The 27,609-nt window shown below is 38.8% G+C and overlaps 1 protein-coding gene across 5 annotated transcripts in view; it reads right to left on the bottom strand.

The window, feature by feature from the left end:
• Positions 1 to 27,609, bottom strand: part of TTBK2 (tau tubulin kinase 2) — a 215,266-nt gene that overhangs the window by 26,650 nt on the left and 161,007 nt on the right. For 4 of the 5 annotated variants that reach the window (XM_030559595.1, XM_030559593.1, XM_030559594.1 and 1 more), the window contains 5 exons: positions 27,324 to 27,481; positions 26,341 to 26,557; positions 24,586 to 24,797; positions 21,847 to 22,444; positions 12,044 to 12,292 (listed from right to left, as the gene is read on the bottom strand). In XM_030559595.1, coding sequence (XP_030415455.1) covers positions 12,044 to 12,292; positions 21,847 to 22,444; positions 24,586 to 24,797; positions 26,341 to 26,557; positions 27,324 to 27,481 — 1,434 coding nt within the window. The remainder of the gene's footprint in view (positions 1 to 12,043; positions 12,293 to 21,846; positions 22,445 to 24,585; positions 24,798 to 26,340; positions 26,558 to 27,323; positions 27,482 to 27,609) is intronic. The other variant, XM_030559596.1, reaches the window with a different exon arrangement.

Consider the following 27,609-nt stretch of genomic DNA (forward strand, 5'->3'; position numbering starts at 1 on the left):
ATTATATATAAAATATACCGCTGAAGTTAAGCAATTTATTAGTTCCTTCTCCAGCAGAAAAATGTATAATTATCAGAAACATTACAAGCATAAGATAACACTATTCAGAAACGTTCTGATTTTCCTTTCCAAGGCTATACTATAGCTCATTTCTAAAGAGCTACACTTTTCCAAACTGGATATCTGTTTTGGAAGATTAAAAAAATTAATTGTTCTGTTTTTTAAACCCAGAGAGGGACCCCATTAACTCTAGTTTTAATCTGTCATGAGAGTGCACACATACCCTGGCACTCAATCACATGAAAACTGCGTTTATACATTAATAGTGCTGGTTTCAAGCAGCAAACTTAGGGTTGGATTTTGAATGCCTTCCAAAAGGTTTAAGATTTTTCAGATCTGGAGATGTGATCAGGTCAAATATAAAGGTAGAAGACATTTGCAAACTTCAGATCCTGGTTCAGATATTAAACACCCCAACATTTTGGTGCTCATAAGTTTGAGTTCATTTTTAATTTTTGTTATTGCTCCTCTACACGTGTATTTTTGTTTTAACTGTGTGTACTATAAAAATGTAAAATATGGACCTTCAGCTGCAAAACATTAAGGGCCAAAAGAGAACTGTAAGGCCCCAAATCCTTCAGTCAGATAGCAGGCCCATTCATCTGCATTGAGCACTATTAAATTAAATTAAACGGGACTCTGCAAAGTGATACCCTCTCATGGATTCAGTCGTAGGACTGGCATTAAATTTACACTTGTTGCTCACAACTACCTTGTGCCTCAAAAAGGGAGAATTTGTGAACAGAAACAGCATTTGCAGGCATAAATTAAGCAGATCTCAGGATATTTGATCAGCACATGCAAGTGCAGTTTGCATACAAATTCTGTGTGTTGTAACATTAAAACTATTGTACACACAACTACAAGTGAAAATTAAGAATCTAGATCAAGGCTCCTTTGAAAATCTGATAAGAAGTGACACAATCTTTAGGAGCTTGTTGATATTGATAGGTTTCTCATACTCTTTTTTCCTTTCTCAAGACGTAACTTTTTCTCTTCTCTCATTCTCTGTTTATGTATTTTTTAAATAAGCTGAACCAATGTTAGCAGGAGTGGGAGCTCTAATAAAGACAAGGCTTCAGCTCCTTCTTGCATTTTTACCCCCACGTTTAGTCAATGTCCTTTTCAGAAGATGATTCAGGAGGCAGGAGTTTTGTCTACACTAGGACTTCCACCACTTTCAAAATGGGAAGGTATTTTTGTTGTTGTTTTCTTAACTTCTCCCCACCATTCACAAGCCTTTAGAGATGTGATTAGAGCCCAGTTCCTCCTACCTCAATGGTAAATTACTATATGGTCCAGTTTGCAATACAAAATGTGTATATATGCACAGCACTTAAACATTTTAGAGACCCAACTATAACGTAGCATGGCTTTACCTCTGTGGATACAAGGCCAGGGGCAGAGCATAGCTTTTTGACATAGTTATAACATGGTTAGGTCCCAACCATGCTGGCAAGATCAAGTCATATTATAACACAGGTGGTCACTAACATGTATAAAGCTCCATATTTAAAGGGACATGCCATAAACAGATAGTCAAGGGTTAACATCCCTTTTACCTGTAAAGGGTTAAGAAGCTCAGTAAGCCTGGCTGACACCTGACCAGAAGACCAATAGGGGGACAAGATACTTTCAAATCTTGGTGGAGGGAAGTCTTTGTTAGTGTTCTTTGTTTTGGGTGTTGTTCGCTCTTGGGACTAAGAGAGACCAGACGTACATCCAGGCTCTCCAAATCTTTCTGAATCAATCTGTCGAAATCATGGTGGAGTACCTCAAGGGCTTCTTTTCCAGATGATGAAGATGTCATCAATGTAGCACAAGCAGAGCAGGGGCATTAGGGGACGAGAGCTGAGGAAGCATTGTTCTAAGTCAGCCATAAAAATGTTGGCATACTGTGGGGCCATGCGGGTACCCATAGCAGTGCTGCTGACTTGAAGGTATACGTTGTCCCCAAATGTGAAATAGTTGTGGGTGAGGACAAAGTCACAAAGTTTAGCCACCAGGTTTACCATAACATTATCAGGGATACTGCTGTAGTTCATCTTTGTGTGGAATGTTGGTGTAGAGGGCTTCTACATCCATAGTGGCCAGGATGGTGTTTTCTGAAAGATCACCAATGGATTGTAGTTTCCTCAGGAAGTCAGTGGTGTCTCGAAGATAGCTAGAAGTGCTGGTAGCATAGGGCCTGAGGAGAGAGCCTACATAGCCAGACAATCCTGCTGTTAGGGTGCCAATGCCTGAGATGATGGGGTGTCCAGGATTTCCAGGTTTATGGATCTTGGGTAGCAGATAGAATACCCCTGGTTGGAGTTCTAGCGGTGTGTCTGTGCAGATTTGTTCCTGTGCTTTTTCAGGGAGTTTCTTGAGCAGATGGTGTAGTTTCTTTTGGTAACCCTCAGTGGGATCAGAGGGTAATGGCCTGTAGAATGTGGTGTTAGAGAGATGCCTAGCAGCCTCTCGTTCATATTTCAACTTATTCATGATGACAACAGCACCGCCTTTGTCAGCCTTTTTTATTATAATGTCAGAGTTGTTCCCGAGGCTGTGGATGGCGTTGTGTTCTGCATTGCTGAGGTTATGGGGCAAGTGACGCTGACTGGGAGTGGATGGGTCATTACACAAACTAAAAACTATTTCCCCATGTTAATTTTCCCCTACTGTTACTCACACCTTCTTGTCAACTGTTGGAAATGGGCCATCCTGATTATCACTACAAAAGTTTTTTTTCTCCTGCTGATAATAGCCCACCTTCATTGATTAGTCTCAGGATTGGTATAGCAACCTCCATTTTTTCATGTTCTCTGCATATTTTATATATATATATCCTACTGTATTTTCCACTGCATGCATCTGATGAAGTGGGTTTTAGCCCAAAAAAGCTTATGCTCAAATAAATTTGTTGGTCTCTAAGGTGCCACAAGTACTCCTCGTTCTTTTTATCATTTTGAGTGTTAATTCCCATTTTAACCCCTTTCTACAGGAAAGAAAGGTTAGTCACCTTTTGTAACTGTTGTCCTTTGAGATGCACTGCACATGGCCATTGCATTAGGTGTGAGAGCATCTCGTGCACCAGTGCTGAAGAGTTTTCATAAACAGTACCCTGAAGGGTGGCCACACCCATGCTCTGGGCTCCTCATAGTCCAAGCAAGAAGGCATAAAGGGAGTAGCCACATTTCCCGTTCCTTCACACCAGACCCTTAGATGAACAACTGATGCATTGAGGAAAGAGGGAGGGTCATGTAATGAACACATGTAACACATCCCAAAGAATAACAGTTATGAGAAAGGTTAGTAACCGTTCTTTCTTCTTTGAGTGACTGTATATGTACATTATACTAGGTGACTCCCAATCTCCTATGGAGATGGGGCTAGGAGTCTCACTGGAAGAGAAACTACAAAAGTACTTTCCTATATTAGCATCTTCCCTTGATGCAGTAGTAATCACTCAATGTCTAGCAAAGTTGTGGACTGAACTGCATTGCTGTTCTGCAAATCACCACAATGGGATGTTACTCAAATACTGTGGGTGCTGAGTAAGCTCTGGTTGAATGTGTAGACAACTCTTCTACAGGACTAACACCCATGGCATTGTAACACATGACAACAGAGCTGGTGACCCATTTGGACTGCCACTGCACTGTTGCAGGATGACCCCTCATTCATTCTGCAAAGGAGACAAATATAATTGGAAAGAGAACCAAAAGGGCTTTGTTCTTTCTAAATAAAAAGCCACAAATGTTTTTCGAACATCCAGCAGGTGGAACTTTTGTTTGCCTCTATGACTCTGTGGCTTTGGAAAGAAAACTGGTAAATACATATACTGATTGAGAAGAAAGTCAAACACTATTTTGGAAATAAACTTGCAACATGGCCTAAGTTGTACCTCATCCTTGAAGAAAATAGTATATAGAGGATCCATTACTAGGCCAGGCAGCTCTCCTAGAAGACATGATGGCTACTAAAAAGGCCACCTTAATTGAAAGATGCCACCACAAGCAAGTGGTTTACAGTTCAAAAGGGGAACCCATGAGGGCAGATAACATTAAGTTCAAATCCCACTCTGGGAAAAGGTCCCTAAATTGAGAACAGTCAATTTAGGTCTTAAGAACCTAGTAGTCACTGGATTAGAGAAAACAGTCCTTTCCTCCTCTAACTTGAAACACTGATCTTAGAATAGACTTGTTGAGGGATGTCATAAACAGATGGTTAAGGGTTAATGTCTCTTTTACCTGTAAAGGGTTAAGAAGCTCAGTAAACCTGGCTGACACCTGATCAGAGGACCAATAGGGGGACAAGATACTTTCAAATCTTGGTGGAGGGAAGTCTGTTTGTGCTTTTTGTTTTGTTCGTTGTTCGCTCTCGGGACTGATAGGGATGGGACATCTGTGTTCCCCAGGGAATTAGTGAAGTCCTTGAAGGCAGCCCAGGGAGGGGAAAGTCGGGGCGGGGGGGGACAGGGAGTGCATCAGACTCTGAATTTCTGGCTGGTGGCAGCATTACCAGATCTAAGCTAGTAATTAAGCTTAGAAGTGTTCATGCAGGTCCCCACTTTTGTACTCTAAAGTTCAAAGTGGGGGAAGAAACTTTCTTCGATTGCAAGCTCTTCAGGGACAGGACCATGTCTTCAAAAATATTATATTGTATTTTCCACAGTGGGGCTCTGATTCTGTTTTGGTCTTCTGGGTGCTACTGTAATACAAACATCAGGACTACTGTAGTGTACAGGAATGGGTAGTATCCCTCTAAGTAGTTTTTGAGCCCTCTAGTGGCACTCATCATGTTCAGTGTTTTAGAAGTTGTCAAAAACTGGTCAGAGCTTGTACTTAGATCTTGAATGTTTGCGTATATGTGGTAAACAGTGTCCTTTTGGACCCAACTAAGTCCATGTAAAAGAATAGGGTTGAATCCCTACTATTATTATTATTAACAACTTGAAATTGAGTCAGTTTGCAAAAAATTAGGTATAGTTTAAGGTACCAGACATCTCCACCTAACCCCCCTGCCATTTTTTGTGGTTTTACCACTACATCAGGGATTCTCTCTCACACACACACACAGTTTTGTGAACTAGTTACATGGAGTGTTGGCAATTTAGTGATTGTTTGGAAATCTGAATTGAAACTGAAACATTAACACATACTTTAAAAGCATATAAAGTATATCATAAAATAATGTACCTGAAAAAGTATAATAGATTTGAAAAGTATGAACATAGACTAGCTTCCTTATACAGTTGTTGTTTTTTATGACAACATCAGTGCATTCATTTTGCTGATGCTGGCCAACTTAATACTTTCAAATTATGATTTGTAAGCAAAGTCTAAATGAGCTCTCCCTGGGAGCTAGTGATGAGCTGCCAGCTGGGGGGAAAAGGCTTCAGGACCAGATTGTATTTACAGTCACACCTAGTCTACCTACGTTGCCAGCAAAAAGAGCTGTGTTGTTCAAGTGATAGATTTTGGCTGGGGTTGGGTTACAAATCAATTAATATGGGGGGGCAGGGTAATGAAATGTTGTTATTCTTATTTTATGAGTAAAGGGCAGTAGAACTGTACTTAACCTGTGCTGATTGAGGACATCAAGAAAGAGGGTGGGGACAAGTGTTTTGCTCGAAGGTCTGCCTGAGTCACAAGTACTATTTGACCTGCCCCTCTCCACTGTTTACAGACATTGCTGTTTAAGCTCCATAGACAGTCTTTTGTTTTGTTAAGTGACCACTACAGCTGAAATCACTGATAATCAGGTCTAAGTGCTTAGATCTGCTGTGAGACAGTGTTTCTGTGGAGGAGATGGTCCCCACTGAGAGCTCAGCTGAAATCACTGAGAACTGGGTGGAACCAACTCACAGAAGTCACTGTGGCAGCAGAAAATAACGGATCAGGGCCACTGGCAACGAAGCAGTGGAGTGAATGGTAGCACAATGAACAACAGTGGCCAGAGCGAACAGTGAGAAGCTGGAGGAATGAGCAAGATGCCTTCTTGCTCCCCACCTGGGAGGTGAACTCATGTGAAAGCACCTCTGAACTCTGAGTCTCCACTGACCAAGGACAGTACCGGTGAGTGTTAATGAGGCTGTTAAGAATGCTGGAGACACAACACAGTTCATGCGAACAAACCTGGCTGTGGCATCATACTTTCTATTTAAGCAAGAGATACCACACACTACAAATTCTCTTTCTGAAAAAAACTCAACTAACTGGCTAGAAGCATGTGGTGCAACAGTGAAAGACTCAACAGTTGAAAAAGTGAAGAACTCTCACCACATTCAAAAAATTTGCGCACATGGCTGATGAATGCACCGTTGCAAATGGGCATCAAGTATTAAGTCATTGTGTACATTATCTTGATGTCAGCAGTAGGTCAGTAGATGCTTTTCTAGATGTTGAAGTTATAGAAAACACATCAGCTGCATCTGTGACAACCCACATCTTAGAAAAGTTAAATGCTTATCAACTGGACCCCAAGTAGATGACTGCCTGTGCATTTGATGGAGCTGCAAACTCCTCTGGAAGACATGGTGGAACACAAGCTTTGCTCAGAGGAAAGTGTAACCCTAATCTCTCCCATACACACTGCAGAGGCCATCTACTCCAACTAGCGCTAGTACAAGCTGCAGACTCTTCAAAAGACATTTTAAAAGCTATAAATGTAATGTCTTCATACTATTATTTTTTCAGCAAGAGTCCAAAAGGACTGAATATCTTGGAAAATTCAGAAGATACACTGGGACTGAAGTTCAAATTAGTCCAACCTGGGAAAACCCTCTGGCTTTCTCTTGAGCGATCCTTGGCTATTGTCTTCAAATTACTCCAGCCGTTATTACTGGCTTTGGAGAGTATCTACCAAGATGGGATGGATCTAAGTACTGCGGCTGGTGGATTACTTTTGCTACTACATTAAGAGAAGACTATTTCCATTCTCTCTCTTGTAAGTCTACTCTTGAAACCACTTGGGTCATTAAACAATGCCATCCAAGCATCTGCTACAACAGTAGTAGATTTTTGCCCAGCAATAGGAGCTACATTTGGATCAGAGAGCTATCTATTGAAAAAGTACTGGAAGAAGCAAAGACTTCAGTCAAGAAGTTGACTAATAAAGGCATTTATATTGAATCCATAAGTGAAGAGGACAAGAAGTGTTTGTTAAGACAACTGAAAAAGTACACAGACTTGATTCTTAAAAATTTACAACAGCAACTTCTAGATTTTATTCAACCTCTATGTAGCTTTTACAGATCGCTGTCCTATAACACACCGACAGTTGAGTGAAGTGAGACACTACCAGCAATGGGGCTGCCATATGCTCAACAGAATAGAGAATTTGAACACAGAGTTTGGAATATCATAACAAATGATTGAAGATTTGACTTTTCACTAGTGGCTGGACTGAATCTTTATGCTATGTTTCCTGGGATGAAAGAAGTAGGAATTCTTCTCTTGCTACTCCCAATCACAACAGCTACAGTCAAGCGTTCTTTTTCATCACTGAATAGAAATGTGCGTTCTGAAAGAAGTGGCCTTCTGCCTGATCATGTGAATGAACTAATGAGCATATTAATTGAAGGACTGGAAGTACCGGACACACGAGAAGCCACCAAAGATGAATGCATTGCATTCAAGAAGTTCATTAACAGAGTTGTGCAAAATTATAACAAGAAACCAAGAAAGATGTAGATGCAGTGCTTCATAGAAGGCTTGAGTAGCCAACTTTAATTTGTGTGATGATTTTAAAACATGAGTTAAATCTAATAAAATGGTCATGAAACATTTTTCAGTTTTTACCATGGTGCCATATAGCCCACCTTCACCCTTATGGTCTCACCCCTCATCAGCCCTGACCCCCACCCCTGTAACTTCAAACACCCCACCCATTTCAATTCCTGGGGAAAACACTGCATTCTCCTATTTTTAAAAATGGTTTCTCACTCCTTTTGCTGTGTGAAAAACTTACACACACAACAGGGGAAGAACTGACTATGCAGAAAGTGCTGGTAAATTCACAAAGTAAACAAACTAAAAGCAGAAAAAAAATTGTCCAATCTCTTTCCGTTTTAGTGATCTTAGGTGTCAATGTCAATTGTAACAACAGAAGGTAAAATATTTTCGGACAGAAATGTGATTTTTTTAAGTCTGACAGTCCTTGACATCTCGGCTGAAGCTGCCAACAAGTGTATCAAACAGTAACAGGCAGAATAATGGTTTTATGATGTATTAGGCCACTAAGCACAGGATCATAACTACCTACTCATTTCACATATGTCAATAGGATTTAGATTCCTAAGTGCCTAAATCTCGTATTAAAATGAGACATGCTCCTAAATCACTTAAGCATTGCAACGCTGACTGCAGCAATGACTAAATACCCTTACAAACCTAGGCCTAAACGAACCATCAGATGGTAACAATTTTTGGCTACCAAGGTAGAGTTGAAAAGCTCCATATATCATTTCACTTCCTGGCCCAGCCTTCCCCCTACCTATAATAATGGATTTATGATGCAAAGAATATGTATCACATGACAGTTGTTTTGGAACTGATTTGGGGACTGGTATTAAAACTGATTACAATAGGGATAGATAGGATGGCTAGATGTGCAGGTGTAGAATTTTGCTCCCTCAGATACTGAGGTCTTGGAAGGACTGTGGGTTTAAGGAACTATAAATATCAGAAAAAAAAAGTAAAACTCATTTTACATAGTGCTTTTTTTTTTTTTTTTTTAAACTTTACCACTAGGCAGACATACATTTCCTCCTATACTTGGCTTGTCCTTCCACACAGAAAGCTAGTAATGCTGTATGTAAATGCTGTTACTTTTACTATTTACTCTGCTAATCTTCACTCTGACCTTGTGCTGCCATCAGAGAAAGCTGCAGGTTGGGGGAAATGGACCAGAAGAATTTGTCACTGAAAATGGATGCTTTCACTGCAGATAGTACAGTACTTATTGTGACGTTTCACTCCATATTCTTTATGAAAATATGTTTATGATATGAATATGACATAACTGAGATGTACTTTATGCAAGATGGGTCTTGTAATATCACTGGAAAGGTTATGATTTACTGAATGTGATTATCCAATTTGTATGCCTGTATCATTTGTATATTTGAAGTTAGGAATATTGACTATGTATCTGTATTTCAACTATGCTACTTTGGGCGACGCCCACTGCTAACACTTCAGGTAAAACAATGGAAAAAAACAGACAGGGCGGATGGCCCATCAGCAAGGACAATGGACTGTGAAAAGGCCTGGCCTTCCTGCAGAGGCTCCATACTGCTACTGACTCATGAATGCTGTGATACTACAGAGTCAGGTGGTTTTGTCACCTAACACTACATTACCTGGGACTCTTGTAAGTTTCCACTTGAAGGGAAGGGGGAGGGGTCAAGTTTGGAAAACAAAGGATTCCTGCTTTATGTAAATCCTATTTAAGGGTGAGGAGGAAGGCAAACACAACTCCTCCTCTCCATGGCCTGTCTGCCCAAGAAGAAAGACTGCTAAAGCCACCTGAAGCGAAGGCGGGGGGGAGTCCAGACTGAGACTGAGACAGGGATCCAGTCTGAAAAGAAATATAACTGGAACTTTGAACCACAAAAACTTTGCAACCTGTCTAAAATAACATTTGGGGTACATTTTGTAACCTGTTTCTTAAGTATATTGAGCTTAGTTTACACATTGCTTTATTTGGAAGTATTCTGCTTTGTTCTGTTATCTCTTATATTCACTTAAAATTCACCTTTTGTAGTTACATTTATTTCTTGTTTATAAGAGAACCCAGTTTATGTAATTCTAGTGGGAGGAGGACGCAAGAAGTTGTGCATATCTCCCTCTACATTGAGGGAGGGGGCAAATTTCATAAAACCTTTGGGTTTGCACTCCATAAAACAGTGGTCCCCAACACGGTGCCCGTGGGGGCCATGGCGCCCACTGGGGCATTTATGGGCACCTGCCTAGTGCCCAGCAAGGGAGAGAAGCCGCGGCCCCGTGCCCTTCCTAATTTCTTTCATTTACATTATGTGACACAGCAGACAGACAATTTTCAGACAAAAGCATTATTTTTAAAATTGGCAGTGTCTCTTTCACAAAAGGAGGTAGTTTAGTTTCAATGCACCTTTCCTGCTTTGCAAAGACTAAATCTACTCATGGACAGAAACTTATCAGCTGTGAGCTAGACTAAACCCTTACAGTTTCTATCACAATTAAACCTGATCTACTCTTATCCAAGGAAACTATATTAGCAACTTTCTGGGAAAACCCTTATTTAAGCATAATTCTGACACTGTTTTGCTACAATCTAGAGGGAGGCCTACAACCCTGTCCACAAAGGGATAACAACCATTTTAGCTACAACTGTGTCTAAACAAGGATGCTGCTAGCAGGACTCTAATAGAGCTTCACTGCAAGGAGAAAAAAGAGTTTCCTCCTCCACCTGAGAGGCAGCCTGAACAATTTGCTAACTGTACTTGCAATACTTTATATCTGTGATGGAAAAAACTGAAGCTAAACTGTGCACGCACATAAAAGAAAATTAGGCCAATCTGCATCCTGGGATAAAAGCAACTCTAAGAAACATTATAGCATTAAAGCATATTTTTAATGAGTTTATTTCTCTAACATTTTCATATCCTAGTATATACAGTTCAACCACCACAAGGAACTGGATATTCTGGCTTCCCATGTGTTTTACAATACCATGTATCTAGTACCGGCACTTTCTAACTGACAGCACATTTGTCCATTTCCAAGCACCTGGGGTCCAGCTGGGAAGAGGGGCTAGCGTTCTATATGGAGATGAAAAAAAGCTTGGTGCTGGAGAGAAAACACTGATTACTGGATTAGCTGACAAAATTCTGACATAATTATACATACCACACTGTTTGTCTTGTCATCACCAGCCATCGATCCTATTAAACTACTGAGAGAAGCTAACCATTAAACAAATCAATATATTTGTCCATGCTTTATAGAAAAAAACAAACATTAGATATATGGTATTTATAATAATAAATATGCAGAAAACAGAAGACAATGTGGAAATTCTTTTTAGACTAGATTAACATTTATGGTGTAATGGTGAATGATGAGCTGTTTGGATCCATGTGTAATCAATGTTATGTCACACTGCTTTAATAGTCATTGCAAGCTGAAGCTGCTCGGCAAATCTCAAATAACATCTTTGTAACCACAACATAAAATTATGAGACACAAAGTATAATTCTGAACTCTAATCTCTTTTTAACGGGAAAGCAGCTGCAAAAATTGGACATAGTACAGAATGAGGACATAAGTTTCCCTATTAACTTTGCTAATAGCAGTTCTCATTGATTGGTCCCAACATTATTTTATCCCCCCGGAAGCAATGGAATGTTTTTAGATTATTAAGTGTTACAGATACCCAAATAAAGGACACAGGTGGTTCCTGATCCTATTTTTCTCCACTGAAAGCCTTCCAGGAGGACCAAATTGTATATTCCTCCCCCCACAATTCATCAGATGTTCCTAAATGATCCTATTTTCACAAATGGAGAGTTCTTGGTTTTATTTTTTAAACCAAGAATCCACTTCTTGATTTATGCTCCCATCTTTTCCCACTGAAAATCCCTTGAAGGAACCTGAATCTATCCTCACCAGTAACGGCAGATCTACAGGACTTCCTGATCATGACTTCCCAAACAACAGATCCCTAACTGATCTTGCCTATATCCTCTCCAGAAGAAGAAATATTTCTGACTCTATTTTTACCTCATTGGGTGGTAATAACTTATCTTTCTCAGGAAATGTTTCTGACTCTGTTCTTTGATGCAGTACACTGGGTGCTCCTTTAATAGATCTTCTCAATATGCTTTCACAAAGAAATTTTATAGCAGAACGATTAGCACCTCCATATTACTGTGCTTTGCAAAGCAGCTACGAACCATACAACTTAGCAAATGACTGATACAGTGCAGTTGCTTTTATGAAGACGAAGACTTATTCACCTGTTGGAGTTGTGCTTTTGAGATGCGAATGACAGGGGGAAACTTGTTGCCACTGGGAATGATAGGAAGTTGCCTACGGCCAGTTGAGCGGGAAGAGGAGGAATGGCTCTCTGCTGATTGACTCCTGGGTAACCCAGCCTCTTTCTTGGGGTCCGAGTGGGAGGATAGATGGGCAATAGGGCTCAGGGTGCGGAGGATGGGACTTGAAATTCTCGGAGTGGAGAAATGCAGCATGTGACATGAGTTGAGCTGTGAGAACAACATGGTGGGGAAAAAAGTAAGTTTTTCAAATATATTATTTTAACAATTTATTTTTGACCTATTGCCCATGTAGCTTTCTTACAGTGACAGAATCACATCTCTCTCTCAGGCTAAAAGCTGATAATTTAAGAGAGATAAAAATCAGAAAACTCCACATTTATCATCCCATTAAAAAAATTAGTATCACAGTAAGAAGTGAGCATCCTTTTTCTCTTCAGCCTTCTAGTCCTCTATAGAATAGGTATAAATATTAAGCAAAGAAACTGTTGCAAAGATAATGAGTGCATGAAATTATTGATCACTGCATTTGTCTTTTCTACTGTTTAACATAGCAACATTGTTTTGTGACCGAACTATTTTTGCAGATCCACACACAGTATACTTTGCAACTGTGGTGGAACCAAAGCCCAATGGGATGGCTGAAGCACCCAATTTATAAGGATAAGCACTGAGGCTAAACGCAGCAACTTCTGGGAAATTTCCAAATCATGGGATGAAATTAAAGAACAAACCAAAATGGTGAAGCTATAGCAATTGTGGATTCCTGTACTGTCTGGATCAGGCCTGAGCTAAAGATTTCATCCCAAATGTTGCAACCAACAGGAAAAAAACAAACCTTGGAAAGAGCTTGGATGGCTGTGGTGTGTAGAATAGGCAATGTACAGGAACTGTAAGAACAAAGCCTTCCAGCTAGCAGTTTTTTGGAACACCTTTTCACTTAGGGTAGACAAAGCTCCAATAAAACCTATAGCCCTTGGATGCACAACTCTGAAGCCAACTACATCTTTGCAAGTCCTAAGAAGCACTGAAGCAAAACTGTTGAATATCTATTGCTAAAAATGATCAGATGAGATTATTATTTATCTCCTTTTTTGCAATTACTTTTAGACAAAATCAGAAAAGGAAGAGATATGGAAAAATTTCCTTTAAAGTTTATTGGATTTGATTACTTCTATTACTGCTATTTTTTTCATTTTCATTGGTATTTGGGAATCCCATTTGTCTTCCTATTATGATTGGATATTGAGAGTACTGTGGATGTATTGCACAGTTTCCAAGGAGAAGGTGTTAACAACAGCATCATTCCTAGAGCTTCGGTTCCCACACAGTACAGCTGTCGTTCACTTACAAAAAAAAAAACCTATGCCCAATGAGTCATAAAAACAGCGTGTGAAGAAGGAAGATACATTAAAATTAAAAGAGGAGGAACTCTAAAATAAAGGGAAGAACATTTCAAAGGAAAAGGAAAGGTGGAATTGTATAGCTTGTTTCAATTTGATACTAATACAGTAACAATACAACAACAGGTAAACAGCCTGTGAGGGGATACAAGCATTGTTTTGGCTGAACAGGAGTTTCTGTTGTAACTTATTAACAGGTGCTTTTTCTCTCTCTGTGGATCTATAAAATAGATAAAATAATTATAAAATAATAAATCTGACCAACACCTGATTATAACTGACCAACACCTCTTCACATATGAGACTTTGTCACCATTATATTTAAAAACAATACTTGATTACAAAAAATAAAAAGAAAAAAGAAACACACTTTGAGAAATAAGCTTATATAGTGTGACTCCTCTGGTGTGGATGGCTGAAGACGCTTGAACCTTGGTCTCATGACCCATACTGCCCAAAGGTATGCAATTATCCTGGCAGTTTTCACTGTCCTCCACATCCTGTGGTGTGTTACTACTAATCAGCTCTAGGTTTTTTTGCCTTTTTTTTTTTCCCACATGTGTGCATTTCCCACTTCTCTTTCTTACGTAAAGGTTTCTCCTTCCACTTACCTACTCTGCCAATTTTCTATATACACATAATCTCTCTCTTCTTCCCTCCCACAATCATAGCGGTTTCATCACCCTCAATCAATCAGTTCTTCACAAGAGATAGGGACCAAATTCAGAAGCCCTCTTGAGGATGTCCAATGACAAGGGGAAAAAAAAAAAAAAGCAATGGTATGGAAATAATGAGCCAGAAATCTAGAGTGCAAGTGCGGAGAACACATACCTGCTGTCAATTCTGACACTTCCTACAGTTTTCCACAGGATTATGATTATTATTATTTGAAAAGCAACACAAAAAGGCTACATAATTTTTTCCAAATAATTTCTGATCTTTCAACTTCACTATTTACATGGTTTGTACCATAAAACAGATGTGGGGACAGACAGAATGATTCTTCATTCCCCAAAGCATCTCGTGTTCAGCGTTCTCAGAGCAGTGTTCAGAATCATCTGGAGGAAGGAAGAAACTGAGTTGTTTCAGAACTTATATTAAATCCCCCAGACCCAGTGTTTTTCCACCTACTGTACTATTTCCAGATCCATTTTACCCCTTTTTCCTGACACTTTATTTGGCTCTGTAGTATTAAACTGAAATTTTATTCTTTCAGGCAATTTTTGCTCATAGCCACAGGTGCAATGTAACTGAAATCAGCATCAACAAGAGCAAAATTTGTCCCTTTGCCTGTTTGTAATTCTTCACATGGGCACACTATCTACATTAAATCAGAAAACAACTAAATATCAGTAAGTTTCATTTAAGGTTGCTATGATTACACAAACAATTCCGATACCAACATTATCACTGATTTTATCCATACACAAAACTTTTAAATCACCAGCATTCAAATGACATTTGCTCTACCCCTGGATTTGCTTTACTATTTTAGGGACTGATTTAACATCTGTTGAAGGGAATGCTAGTCTTTTCTTTCTCTTTATTAGGAATTCGACCGGTCCCTTATGTACATTTTAAACATCATACATTTGGATAACTGAGTACTGGCGCTTATGAAATAAATAGCTCCTGTTTTAATGTACTAGACGTAGTTTTTTCATCTGACATAATAGTGATGTTTACTCTATGTTCATACAGTAGCTTTTGTCTCTACTGATTTTAGTCTAATTAGGGGTACATGAAATTATTTTGCTTAGTAAAGAAAGAATGCTATCTGGATTTGTTTACATACTACAGTGATAGAGAAACCTAAAATGAGATATCTGGTATTCATATGTTCTTGAGTTGTTAAAATATATTTGATTTTGTTGATTGCTTACGGTTGTATGAATAAGATACGGTATTAAAGTTTTTAGGTACAATTCTGAGGGAAGTTATGAGATAAACAGATAAAGGTTAACTTCTACTTTTTAGTCATTCTGAATATTTTGTTACAGATGCAGAATCCAAGTTTTTTGAGTTGCGGTGATTAATATTAAATATTAAAATGCAGTCTCTAATAGTCTGTGGGAACATACTAGGTATTAAGATTTTTTGTCATTTTTTAAACTTTAGCTTGCAATTTCCATATTTTTAATATTTTGAGCTTTCTTAAGGATGTATTTAATTGTATGCCTCATCTTGAATTGCACATTGCAACCTTAACTACAATAAAGTTTTTGTTATTTAATTTCTTATTTTTAAAAAATATGTTACAGTGTTTTTGAATGTTATCAAGAGCTGGGTTACAGACTAAGTGATAAACCATATATGACCTACAGACACCATGGATGCTATGTATCCTAAGCACCTTCTGTACCCTATTAAACTATTTTTAATCTTCATGCTCTTTAGAATCCAAACTATCGTCACTTTACACCTTATATACCATTTTCATCTACACTTTTAAAGGCCAAATGCTGTGTCATCTAAATCTGGAGACGACAATCTCATTGGTCAACAAATATACAATGGTATCTCTGATGCAGAAACACAAATAACTTAAAGTAAATTTTATAATGATGAAATCTGTGAAAAGAAATCACAGCATACATTACAGTGCATTATAAAGTATATTAGAATGAGTTTCCAAACTTTTTCAACCAACCAGCATTCATATATCATGGGGTTATTTTTTTCCATCGTGAAAGTCATTTTTTTCTACTCTTTGCCATAAACTCAATTCGGATGCTACACTTCTGAAAATGCACAATTCAGATCACTATCACCTTCACTTAAAAAGTTAGAAGGAAGGTTACAATAAGCTTTATACATGTAATACTGGTTGCAACCTTAACTATGAAAGTGCTGCTCACCACTTCTTAATTATGCAAAGATATCCTTATTTTTCCTGTCTTTATTGTTTCCGTCGCCCCCTATAGTTATTTTCCTATGTTGTCACTGTGTAATACCGCAACATTCCTTTGTTTCCCTCCCTATGGGGCAGACCAATCCTCAACTACAATCACAACGCAGCATGTATGAAAGAGAAACTTTCCCAAGGAAGAGTTTCAAATGAAGCCACTATGAATGAAAGTCACTGGATCTCCTCCACTCTTCCATTTTAGGATAGCATTTTACAATACATATGGGATGCACTTTCTGTTTATTCCCAGATACTGCTGTAGGTGGATGAGATGCACTCATTTGGTGAACCTTGTTAAGGAGGAATGTAACAATGGAAACTGAAGATACTGACTAAAGCAATTTTATTTTGGTAATGGGCTCTTCAAAGCCATAGTGCCTACCCTACAGAGTTCCAGAGTTACAGTTACTATATAGTGTGCCCTGAGACCAGCCGCGGCTCTATGTATTTTGCTGCCCCAAGCACGGCAGTCAGGGAGCCTTCGGTGGCATTTCTGTGGGAGGTCTGCTGATCATGCAGATTCTGCGGCAGTTCTGCAGGCGATCTACTGGTCCTGCGCCTTCGGCATACCCGCCACCAAATTGCTGCTAAAGCCGCAGGACCAGTGGACCTCCCGCAGAAACGCCGCCGAAGGCTCCCTGACCACTGCCATCATGATGACCGGCAGGCCGCGCCCCCCCCCCCCACCTTGCAGCCCCAGGCATGTGCTTGCTGCGCTGGTGCCTGGAGCTGCCCCTGCCTGAAACAACATATTTTTAATATTCCATCTAGAAATAGAGACAGCATACAACAGGGCCTGTGGACAGTGATACTGACAACTCCAGAACATGCCTAAGTTTTGCTGAATAGCACAGCACAAGAAGGATTCAATAAACCTGCTTGTACTTCAAAAAACACCAATCTTGTATGAAAATAAGTTTGTTGATTTATTGCAAAATGTTACAGTCTAAACTGGCCTAAAAATGACAGTTTACGGATGACCTGAAAGTACTCTTTTTAAAATTCAAATAAGGCAGTTATCAGGACAGATTTCACTGCCTATTCTAACTAATGATTAAGCCAATAAAAAACTGCAATCTTTATGGATAAATACAATAAAATGCATTCTACAAAGCAAGGGGTCAAACTGTGGTTTCATGAGTTATGTAGGCACAAAAGCCAAATCCAAAGAACGTGAAGACTCACAAATAGGTGAGTAGACATGCAACCATCCTTATTAAAACCTTTTTACACTAGTGTGCGCAAAATTTAGGATTCTTATACTAGAGAAACAAATCCAGATATGGCTGACAGATGGAATTTAACACCACTCAAAGACCGATCAGAGTATTTGAGTGATGAGAAATAGTTTAAAAGTAAGGGAACTGTAGAAGTTTACCATAATATAATAATAAATCAGAACCCTTATTAGAGACCAACAAGAAAAACTTATTTAAGGCAGAGTTCTTTTTCACGGATGGTTTATTCTCCACATGAATTTGCTGAACTTCTTGTAGGCAGCATAAGTCAGAATTCAGAAAGAGGTCACAATCCAAGCCAGCAAAAAATTTCCCCTTCTTGTCTCCCTCCTTTTGTTCTGGTTGTTGTGTGCTTTGCGAATACCTTCTGCCCCAGAAGTAGCTGCATTTCAGTGGTGCAGTTATTTATGTATTGTATGAAAGGTGCTATATAAAAGTAAAATTCTCTGTGTCTCAAATTAAATTCAGTTACTTCAGTTCATTATTTTCGTATTCTCCTTACATGTACATCTGTCATCATCACTCTATTCTGTTTCTCACTACCTTTGATTTTATTTCATTCTATATCTCTGCCACTATGTGCCCATTTTTCTATCTCCTATTCTTCATCCAAACTTCTCCCTTGTTAGTTTATTCCTCGCTGTCTTTTCCACCAGAGCTGTGATTTGTTTTAATACTTCTGCTGAAGTGGCTAGAAATTCAACTGATTCTGCTTTCCCTATTATTTCGGACAGTTAGTAAGTTATAAAGCCCTTCAGCTACAGTGCCAGGATTGGCATTTCAGATCTCTAGGAGACATCTGATGAGTGAGTAATGTACAATGATACGTGCACATTTTTGGTGGGCTGTCAAAATATTAGATTTGACTATTTTTCAGAAAGTTGAGCCCAAAGTAAGGAGGAATGGCACAGTTGTGTGGGATGCGGAAGTGAAATTACAGCATCAAGCTGAATTTTATACCTTTAATCATGAATTCTCTTCCTTTAAGTTGGATTCTTAATATTATTTAAGATGAGATTAATTCAAGCACAAAAAAAGTTTATGTACTAAAAATTTATCCAAAATGCTTATCAATGGTCCCATTCACATTAGTGGCAAAGAACTGCGGCCCTAGTCACAGACTTGATTCATTCTAGTCAAACTCTAATCTCTCTCAGAACTGCACAGAAGTTGCTGTCTCTAGTTCTCAGTTTACCTTCTTCCTTTAGATAATATCTAGGCTAGGGGCTCTCATACTTTTTCATAACTTGGACCAAATCTTAATAAAAAGATATTTTAGTGGACATGTCATTTCTCGTTTGCACTATATGTATGTATGTCAACTAAAGCAAATGCTTACATGGAACAGTTATATTAGAGAAATGTATATGCATTTCTAATTGTTTTGAATATGATAAGTGTTTTGCCTTTTTGGAAAAATGTTAATCAAACCATTTACTTTTCATCTCTTCTTCTCCCCACCCCCTTCCCCTCATCCATTCCTCCCTCTTCCCTGTAATATTTCTCAACCTCTTTATTTCCCTCTCTCCTTGGTCCCCAGGGCATACTATCCAATGGAGTGGTTTTCTGCTCCCCTGGACATTCCATCAAAGACTTCAGACCCTGAAGACTAGTTCTATTTCTGTCTCCCTAGGTATGTGTGTGACCCCCATGATTATCAATCAGTGTTTCCTCCCCCTCTCTTAAGTAGCTATGAACCCTACTAGAGGTAAACTCTTCTTGCTTGTTTCAACTGCTTTCAACAGGAATCCAGGTCTCCTTTGAAATAAAAAGCCTACCAGCTGTAAAAGCAGCTAGAAATAAGAAGGAGGCAGCACCATGCTACCTACTAGGTATTTGTGCAGCAGCCTCGCTTCGACCCTGATTCAAAGGCCACTGAAATAAGACCAATCACTAACTTCAGTGGTCTTTGGGATCAGACTCTTTGAAACACATTGTTTGGTAATCCTTTTCAAATTTACATTAAGTTACCCAAATCACCTCAACTCTTACTTCCAATTTCATTTCCATTTTCAATTTCATATTGTTTATTCATTGTCAAGGCAGACAAATTTCCTCCACTGACCTTCTCTGAAATGTCTAGCATTCCTAGTGCAGTTTAAATTTACCTGTAAATCTCTCTTTTCCCAGTTCAGCCCATAATCCTACCCCATTTACCATTGTAGCAAAAGTTTGCTCCTCTACATAGTCCAATTCAAAAACCTAGATTACAGATATCTCCATTTCCCAGTGCACCTTCACTTTTCTCTCCAGAAATTCACATTGTTCACTACTATTTCAGTGAATGACAACTCCACTAGAATCAAGACAATTTCAATCCCACCTATACTCAAGAGTTTAAGTAAGCAAACCATTACCCATAAACTAGTACATTTGTATGAAGAAGTTTGCAATTTTGCATGGACCTAAGAACTGAAAAATTAGCATTTTGCACAAACATTGTCTACTATGGCTATAGTTAAAAAGCAACAGTTGAGCTGTAAATCAGTGCTACATCATTATGGAGTTCTCAACCGACTTTAAAACTGCAATATTTTGTGTTGATCACATTACTAATGTATGTTTCAAAATTCTTGTTCTCTTTAGCTTAGCAGCAGCTGGATATTTTAAGGTCTTTTCTGTATATTTAATCTTTCTGCAAATTACACAATTTGCAAAGAATGTGTGCCTAAAATTAAATAACCATGTATAAAACATTTCTACTGTCTTTAATATTCCATGAGAACATGGGGATATTTGCATATGTGTAGAAGAGATTAAGTAGAACTATTTAATTGCGTCTCTGAATTTTCCTAAAGTAATACAATTTCAGATTCCTGAATTATAAGTGATCAGGAGCATTAAGGGATATATATTTTTGCAGCCCCTCTTTTGGCAAAAAGGACTTTGACTTTTTAAAACTGTGGTATAAAGTAAGAAAGAAGTGAAACCAGGTTTATTAGGATTTTTGAAACCTATCTTTTTAACTTTTAACTTTGGGATTTATTTTGGAAAACAGAATATTGCCACCCCCACTGAAAAGAAGTCTCTTCTAAGCAATATGCTGCAGTTAACCATAATACAGAAAAAATAAGAAGTAGAGAGATTAAGACAAATACTTTCAAATATGGGTACTTAAGGTTAGGTACTTAAATAAATGTGGCCTGATATTCAGAGATACTGTACTCCTACAGATGCCATTGGTTTAATTTAGGTGCCTAAATATGGATTTCAATGCCTAACTTAAGGCACCCAAGTTTGAGAATACTGACCTGTGTGACCCAGATGACACAGTAAGTGCAAAAGGCAAGAATTGAAATCACAAGTCCTGAGTCCCTATACCTGGTTTAACCACTAAACCACACTGTCTCTTTAAGAAAGGAAAGGAGAAATGAAGTTGGAGGGAGCATTATTTGGTGATGGAGACGTCTGAGGGGGAAGGAAAACTATTGGGAACTGTGCAGGTGAGGGATGTATGAGAGAGAAAAGAGAAACATGCCAACTGGAGAAGGAGCAGAGGAATCTGTTGAGCAATCTGTCCAGCAGAAGAGAGGCAGATGACAAGCAATTACAGAACTATTTCAGAAGTGTGAAGTAGCAGTGGAGTTAGAGAAGCCTGCAAGGAACTGTTGCTCGTGCAAAAGATATCAGGGGTTGCAGAAACATAACTATTACAGTGTCGGTGCACTAGAAGTTCCTACGATCTATAAACAGATTATAGCCAGTCAAACAGGGAAGCCAAAAAGTTGTTTCAGGAGCAGAAAGCAGCAAAGAAAATTCAGAAGGAAGAACCTAATTATAGGATGGAGGGAGCAAGGAACTTTGTTTTTTTTGGTACAATACTAGCTTCTGCCTTTTAGACTTTTTCTACAGGACATAACATATTATTGTATAGTATTTTACACATTTGTTAGACTTTCTGTTTATTTACTCATAAGAACATACATATGTGTATATTTCATTGGTTAAAAGGTTCTTTTTAATGTATATTTTTTAATAAAGCCCAGTTCTGAGGGTTGTTCACTGCTGAACCAATAGCAAACCTCTTGCAGAATTTAGACACAAATTTAGCAGATCCTGGGAAATCCTTGGTGCCGAGTCAAGTCCCATATCCCATAACCTAAACATTCCAAAACCCTGCTTACACTTTAGCCACTGCCTTTTCATTTACTGCTTTATTATCATATAGCTCTGAATAGAGAGTAAAGATATGATTACAACTCTGTGTTTTCTTACCAGAGTGAGGGCTCCTTCTGCTTGGGCCTCCACTGGACTTGAAGGTGTGGCTGCAAGAAGCTGACCAGCAACTCCAGCCATAAATTCTAATTTATCTGAAAATTGTTCAGAAGCAGCAGTAGCATGATCAACAGGTAGATCTAACCCCACACCTACAGCCTCATTCTTGGCACGGACGTTGTTTTCTGCCCAAGTACTCAGTCTTAGCTGTTCCTCTTGGGGGGATTCCTCTAGGACTTGTAGCACCTCAGGCTCCTCATCTGAGGGACTTCCAGTTGTTTTATGTACTAAAGCCCCATTGGTCCTGAAATCCTGCAAATCCCGTTCCTTATCTACTATCACCCATTCCTTGGAATCAACCTCCTGCTGGCAGGAGCTTAAGTTGACAGCCACAAAGCCATTACTAACAATGCCATCAACTTGTTCTGGAGAACTGGCTGAAGCAGGCTTAGAAGCATCAGGAAGATATTCTTCATCATAATGCCAGACACGGTCACCGCGGGCAGCCACAGCAGGAACAGACATTTTCTGAGGAAGAGGAGGAGCAGCAACAGCAGTTTCTTTCCCAGCATTTGAATCTTTCTGCATCTTCTGCAAGCTTAGGAGAGAAAGATATATGAATTAATTAAGAATGAATTACACTATCTGAATTCTGCCATAAGAGCCAAGCTAAATTCACTTCAGAGTCTACTGCAGTGTTTCCTACCACTTTTTAGAACTAGCCTTCAACAGCTGAAACCTTCAAAAAATGGGAGGTAAAACAAACCAAAAATAACCCACAGAGTTAACTTTGCAAGCATGTGCAGCATCAGTCAAGTGGTATGACTATGGTGAGTAAGGTGGGAAATGCTGGACAATACAGAGCTCCCTGTCCCAAGCCAGAGAAATCTGGGGATATATAGAGAGAAAGAAAGGGAATTATTTATTTATTTTTTTAAATTAACTTTTACCTCCCAGTTACCAAAAGATAGCTCTGGCATCTGGTGACAATGGAATAAAGTTCTTAGGGATTCATATGTAAATTTCATGTATGTATTTAAACTGGGAAAATAAGAGAGAGCAGAGCATAGACATTAGTCAGGGTGGTATCAGATAGCCAGTGCAGTGCCAGTCATAGTGTGTCTTACAGATCCAAAGATGAGTATAAGAAACAATTTTCAAGCAGCCGTTATGGAGATGCCTGCAACCAAATGTTTCGCATGTAAACATGTTACTCCTGCCTAATAAGGGCTCTACAGCAATCTTACTGAAAAAGTCAGAGGAAAACAGGAAATAAAAATGGAAACCAGCTCCTCACCTGCATGAACTAATGCCAAAACATTTCAGCCTAGATTCAGTACTTCCCTTTTGCTATCGAACGCAAAAAAGGAGGTTGGGAGGCCGAGGATGACATAAGAATAATCATGCACCACATCAACTTTTTTTGTTTCATAACTTTGTTATTACAATGTAATAAGCCAGCCTAAATATACCTTTGCTATCTACCTGCAAGGATTTTCTAACTGCTGCAGTTTTGCTTTGTGACAAACATGGACGTTCGTCCCATCTCTCTGTAGCACGGAATGTTCTCTTGTTTTGTCTGAAGAGCACTAATGAGTTTTTATTACTCAGGAATGTAAATCTCTCCCTTTGTTGTCCACTGTGAGTGAGGAGGTGTTAAGGAAACGATGAAACTTAAGTTCTATTACTGGTGTGTGATAGCTGCCTTTCTCTGTCCTTAATTAAGTATGATGTACAACTCTATGTCTCAGTTTTAGTTTATACATGACTCAATCTTTGAACCTCTCTCATTTATCCAAAATACTACTAAATTTCTCTTCCTCTCTGTCTACTCTGATCATGTCTTCCTCTACTCATGTAAGCTCTGCATCAAATTCAAATTCCTTGTTCTCATGTTCAAGGCTCTGCACAGCTCTACCAATGCCTAGATTTCAACTCTCTTCTTCTATTGCTTCCCAACTTAGCTTTATGATCTGCCAACACCCCCTCTCTCTAGCCTCCCTGTGTGTTATCCTTCCATAATACTTCCTTCAACTGGACTAAATTCCCTGATCCTGTACTCACACAACCTACTTCTCCACCTTCAAATTCTTTCTCAAAACCCACCCCTCCTAACAAGCTTTCCAGCACTGCTGCATTCCTGACAACTTTTGAAATATAAAAGTGAAATTAATGACACATGCACTACAGAAACAAGTCAACTCATTTTATTTTACATAAATCCTGCTCCTCATACACATTACACCTTACCAGAGATAATCTATGCCTATATCTAATTTAGTGCTTGATTCTGTAATGTTTATCCAAGTTAAGTTGCACTGACTCCCACAAGAAGTCCCACTGAAGTCAACAGAACTATTCATGAAGTGTGATCAGCAGAAGTGTGATAGAAATGGGCACTTAAACTAAGAATTCCTTGAGGTAAGGACTTTGTCTTTATTTGTCTATAAAATGGCATGAACACCTTTGGCTTAGTGTAAATAGTAATAAAAATTCAATAAAAATGTAACTTAAAAATGCAAAATGGGATAGAAGCCAGGGACGTTCCTCAGAGCAAATACTATCAATCCAGTAGACATTACTAGCCATACTTGGCATAAGCATAGCTCAGCAACTCTATTTCTGGTTTTCACTGATCACTGTCCATGGATACAGTACTAGAGAAAAGAAAATACAGTCTAAGCCAACAAGCCCCTAAAAAATCCAAGCATAAAAGTGAGATAGAAATTTTCTCTTTACCAGGTCTCAAGAAATTTATCAGTGTCTGGCTTTGACTCCAAGGTCAGGCGTTTCTCCAGTTCAAAGCTGTGGATTGAACGTAACTTTCTCATCAGTGGGACATCCCTGTCTGGCTGGGTGGTCTCTGAGCGGACTCGAACTGGAGAATCAAGGCTTGGTGCATTAAGCATTCCATTCACTGGTCCATGGCTGTTTTCCTCCTCTGTAGAAGCCTGTACAAATAAAGCACAAATAGCAATAAAAATGTAATTTTTAGGAGTTCTGAAATCGAGGAAGACACAACAGTGTATGCAGTGCATATAACCCAATGCTTCTATCCTATAACAAATCAATTCATGTTGAGGATGCTCCTCCAGCAGAAGTTCATGCCATATTTCATGTAGTTTATATGTGATCATCAGCTACCAGTTTCCTAAGGCATAAATCTAAATTAGGGATTAATTGCCAGCAACACTGGTTTTCATTAAGTCTCAGGATGGAAGGAGTCAATGGAAGAAAACAATACATCACATTTCCCAGATTTTAGATGTATATTGATCTCCATTCCCATTTCTGGAATTCCCATCAATAACTGGCCGAATCCAGAAGCCTACGAAGTTCTTCATACTGCTTTGCAGTCATAACCTCTTTCATTTATTGATGAAAGGTTAATCTTCATGTTAACTCATCCTTATGCATATCTGAGGCATGCAATACCATTGCACTCAAAGTCTACAAGGTAGTGTTTTTATATGAAACAATGTTTATTAGAAATTAAAATCAGATGTCCAACTGCATCTCACTTTGTAGATCAACTGGGTATAATTCAGTGTTGAAGGATCACTCTGATCCCCAGATGTAACTCCCACTGTTATCAATGAAACTTGTATCTGCTTATATCTGAGCTGAATTTGGCCCCAAAAGAGAAAAAGTCCATCTGTCTTCCGCCATTTCCCCTTAAAAAACTAATACACATTAGCAGGTACAAAAATAAGTATTGCAGCAGTCTGGCCTCCCCCCAACACATTTTACGTATACGCGGAAAAATAATACACAGCCCTGCCACTAGATAGTATTTCAGCTTAAAGAACATTTCAATAACACCTTCTTTCAGCTACTGATGACATTTTCACATCAGAGGAGCACTGGCTACAATTGTCTGAATATGAGCGAGAGAGAGAGACAGAGACAGAGAGAGAATAATAGAAGTAATGATAGTGAGAGACTGGGATCACTGTCAAGAGCCAGCTATAAGCCAGACAAGCACTGAGCAAGTTTCCCTTCCATTAATTTTGTCAAAGTATCTCAATTTTGACCCTTAGTACTTCTAGTTTTCCAGTCACGGGATTCTACTCAACAAAAACTGAGTGATATGTTACATTATGAAGACAAGCATGCAATATTGACTAAATGGAGAATACCAATCATTTATTTTGTTGACTGGAGAGTTAATTCTGGTCTATTTTCACATCTTCACCCTTAATTACTACCATGGAAAGTGCAAGAAAACACTTCTGACCTTATTCAGTGACTAGGAAACAAAACCATCTTTGAACCCAATATGAATCATGGCCTTTAGAAGTGAAAAGAGCACTAACCCATTGAATTATGCAGCCTTCTGCTTTGGAAAAACATTCTCTCTGGTCAAAATGCAGAATATTTAAAGTGCCAAATGAGCATTTGCTCTTCTATTACTCATCATGCCACATTATCATGTTCCTGATGATGCCAGGAAATTGCTGAGAGAGGTTTTTCCCACTGCAATTCTACAAATACCTTACAGATCCCCCGCTTTATTTTGTTTCTGTTGGCATCCATCTCCTCCCAGACATCTTTTTCCTGAGGACGTTGATGTCCAGGGGACCCAGGCAGTTTCTCTGGTGAGACTCCAATAGGAATACCATTCTCCCCATCACTGAGCTGCTCATCTGGAAACACCTCATCCGTGTTCTCTCGCAGCAAATCTCCTGGGATAGGTGTGGCATTGGCTATTCTACAAAGGAAGAAGTGAAAAATAATGCAGTGGAAATGACTCTCGTATTCCCATGCGCTCAAGACACAGACTTCAGTATCAAAACTTCCAGTCAACATAAAATTTGAAAAATAAAATTACATCATACCATAAAACTGTATATACGTAATTCAGTTATGAGAATAAAGCAAATCTTTTAAAAGCTATTTTTCTACTGACTTTGCAGTTACTTTCTAAAGCTGGAAATCACATTCTTCCTGATTCCTTATGTCAAAGAGATCATCTGGTGAACATATGTTATATTTTATATTATATCTTATTATAGTATGTTGCATTCACATAAGTACAATACTTTTCATCTTTGGATCTCAAAGAGATTTGCAAGTGCTCCTCATTAGTGACTATTTAAAGCCCACAAAAGGCAACGGAAGTCTCTCATTGAGTTCAATGGGCTAGGGATCAAGCCATAGGTTCTTAACATAGGCCTTAGCAAAAGCTTGAATGGAGAATGGTAATCTAATAAAGTGATTTCTTAACCCAGGTATGTATCAACATTCATAACTGACATTATTTTATTTTTTTATATATAATTCTGTATATAATTCTGTATATTTAGAACAGCAGCATTTTTTTTTTTTTGGAGAGGCTCAATAGTGACCAAGGGGAGACCTAGTATCCTGCAATACCCTATTAGTTAACACCCTGGAGAAAAAGATGTGACAGATGACCTTCCCCTGGTGCTAAGTGGTTGTCTGTTTAGGTTAATATAGGAAATGCTTGAACATACCCAATTGCAGCTGGGGTCAGGCGAGTATGTAACTGAGGAGTTGTTGATGTTGTCGTCGTCGTCAGAGAGCCATCAGTTCCACTCTTCTCCCAGTCAAAAGGGTCACTTTCAATGACTCCAGAAGTTTTCATACTGTTGTCAAACACAGACATGAGAAGCTAAAGATAAAGAAAAGAGTTAATTAATTCTTCTCTCTTTGAATGAGAGAAAGACAAAGCACTCCAGAGTCAGTGTCCCCTCAAGACTTTTCTAACATCTGGTTCTCCTTTAAGACTATCTGACAATT

This window comes from Gopherus evgoodei, chromosome 4 (assembly GCF_007399415.2).
Source record: "Gopherus evgoodei ecotype Sinaloan lineage chromosome 4, rGopEvg1_v1.p, whole genome shotgun sequence".
Classification (NCBI taxonomy): domain Eukaryota; kingdom Metazoa; phylum Chordata; order Testudines; family Testudinidae; genus Gopherus; species Gopherus evgoodei.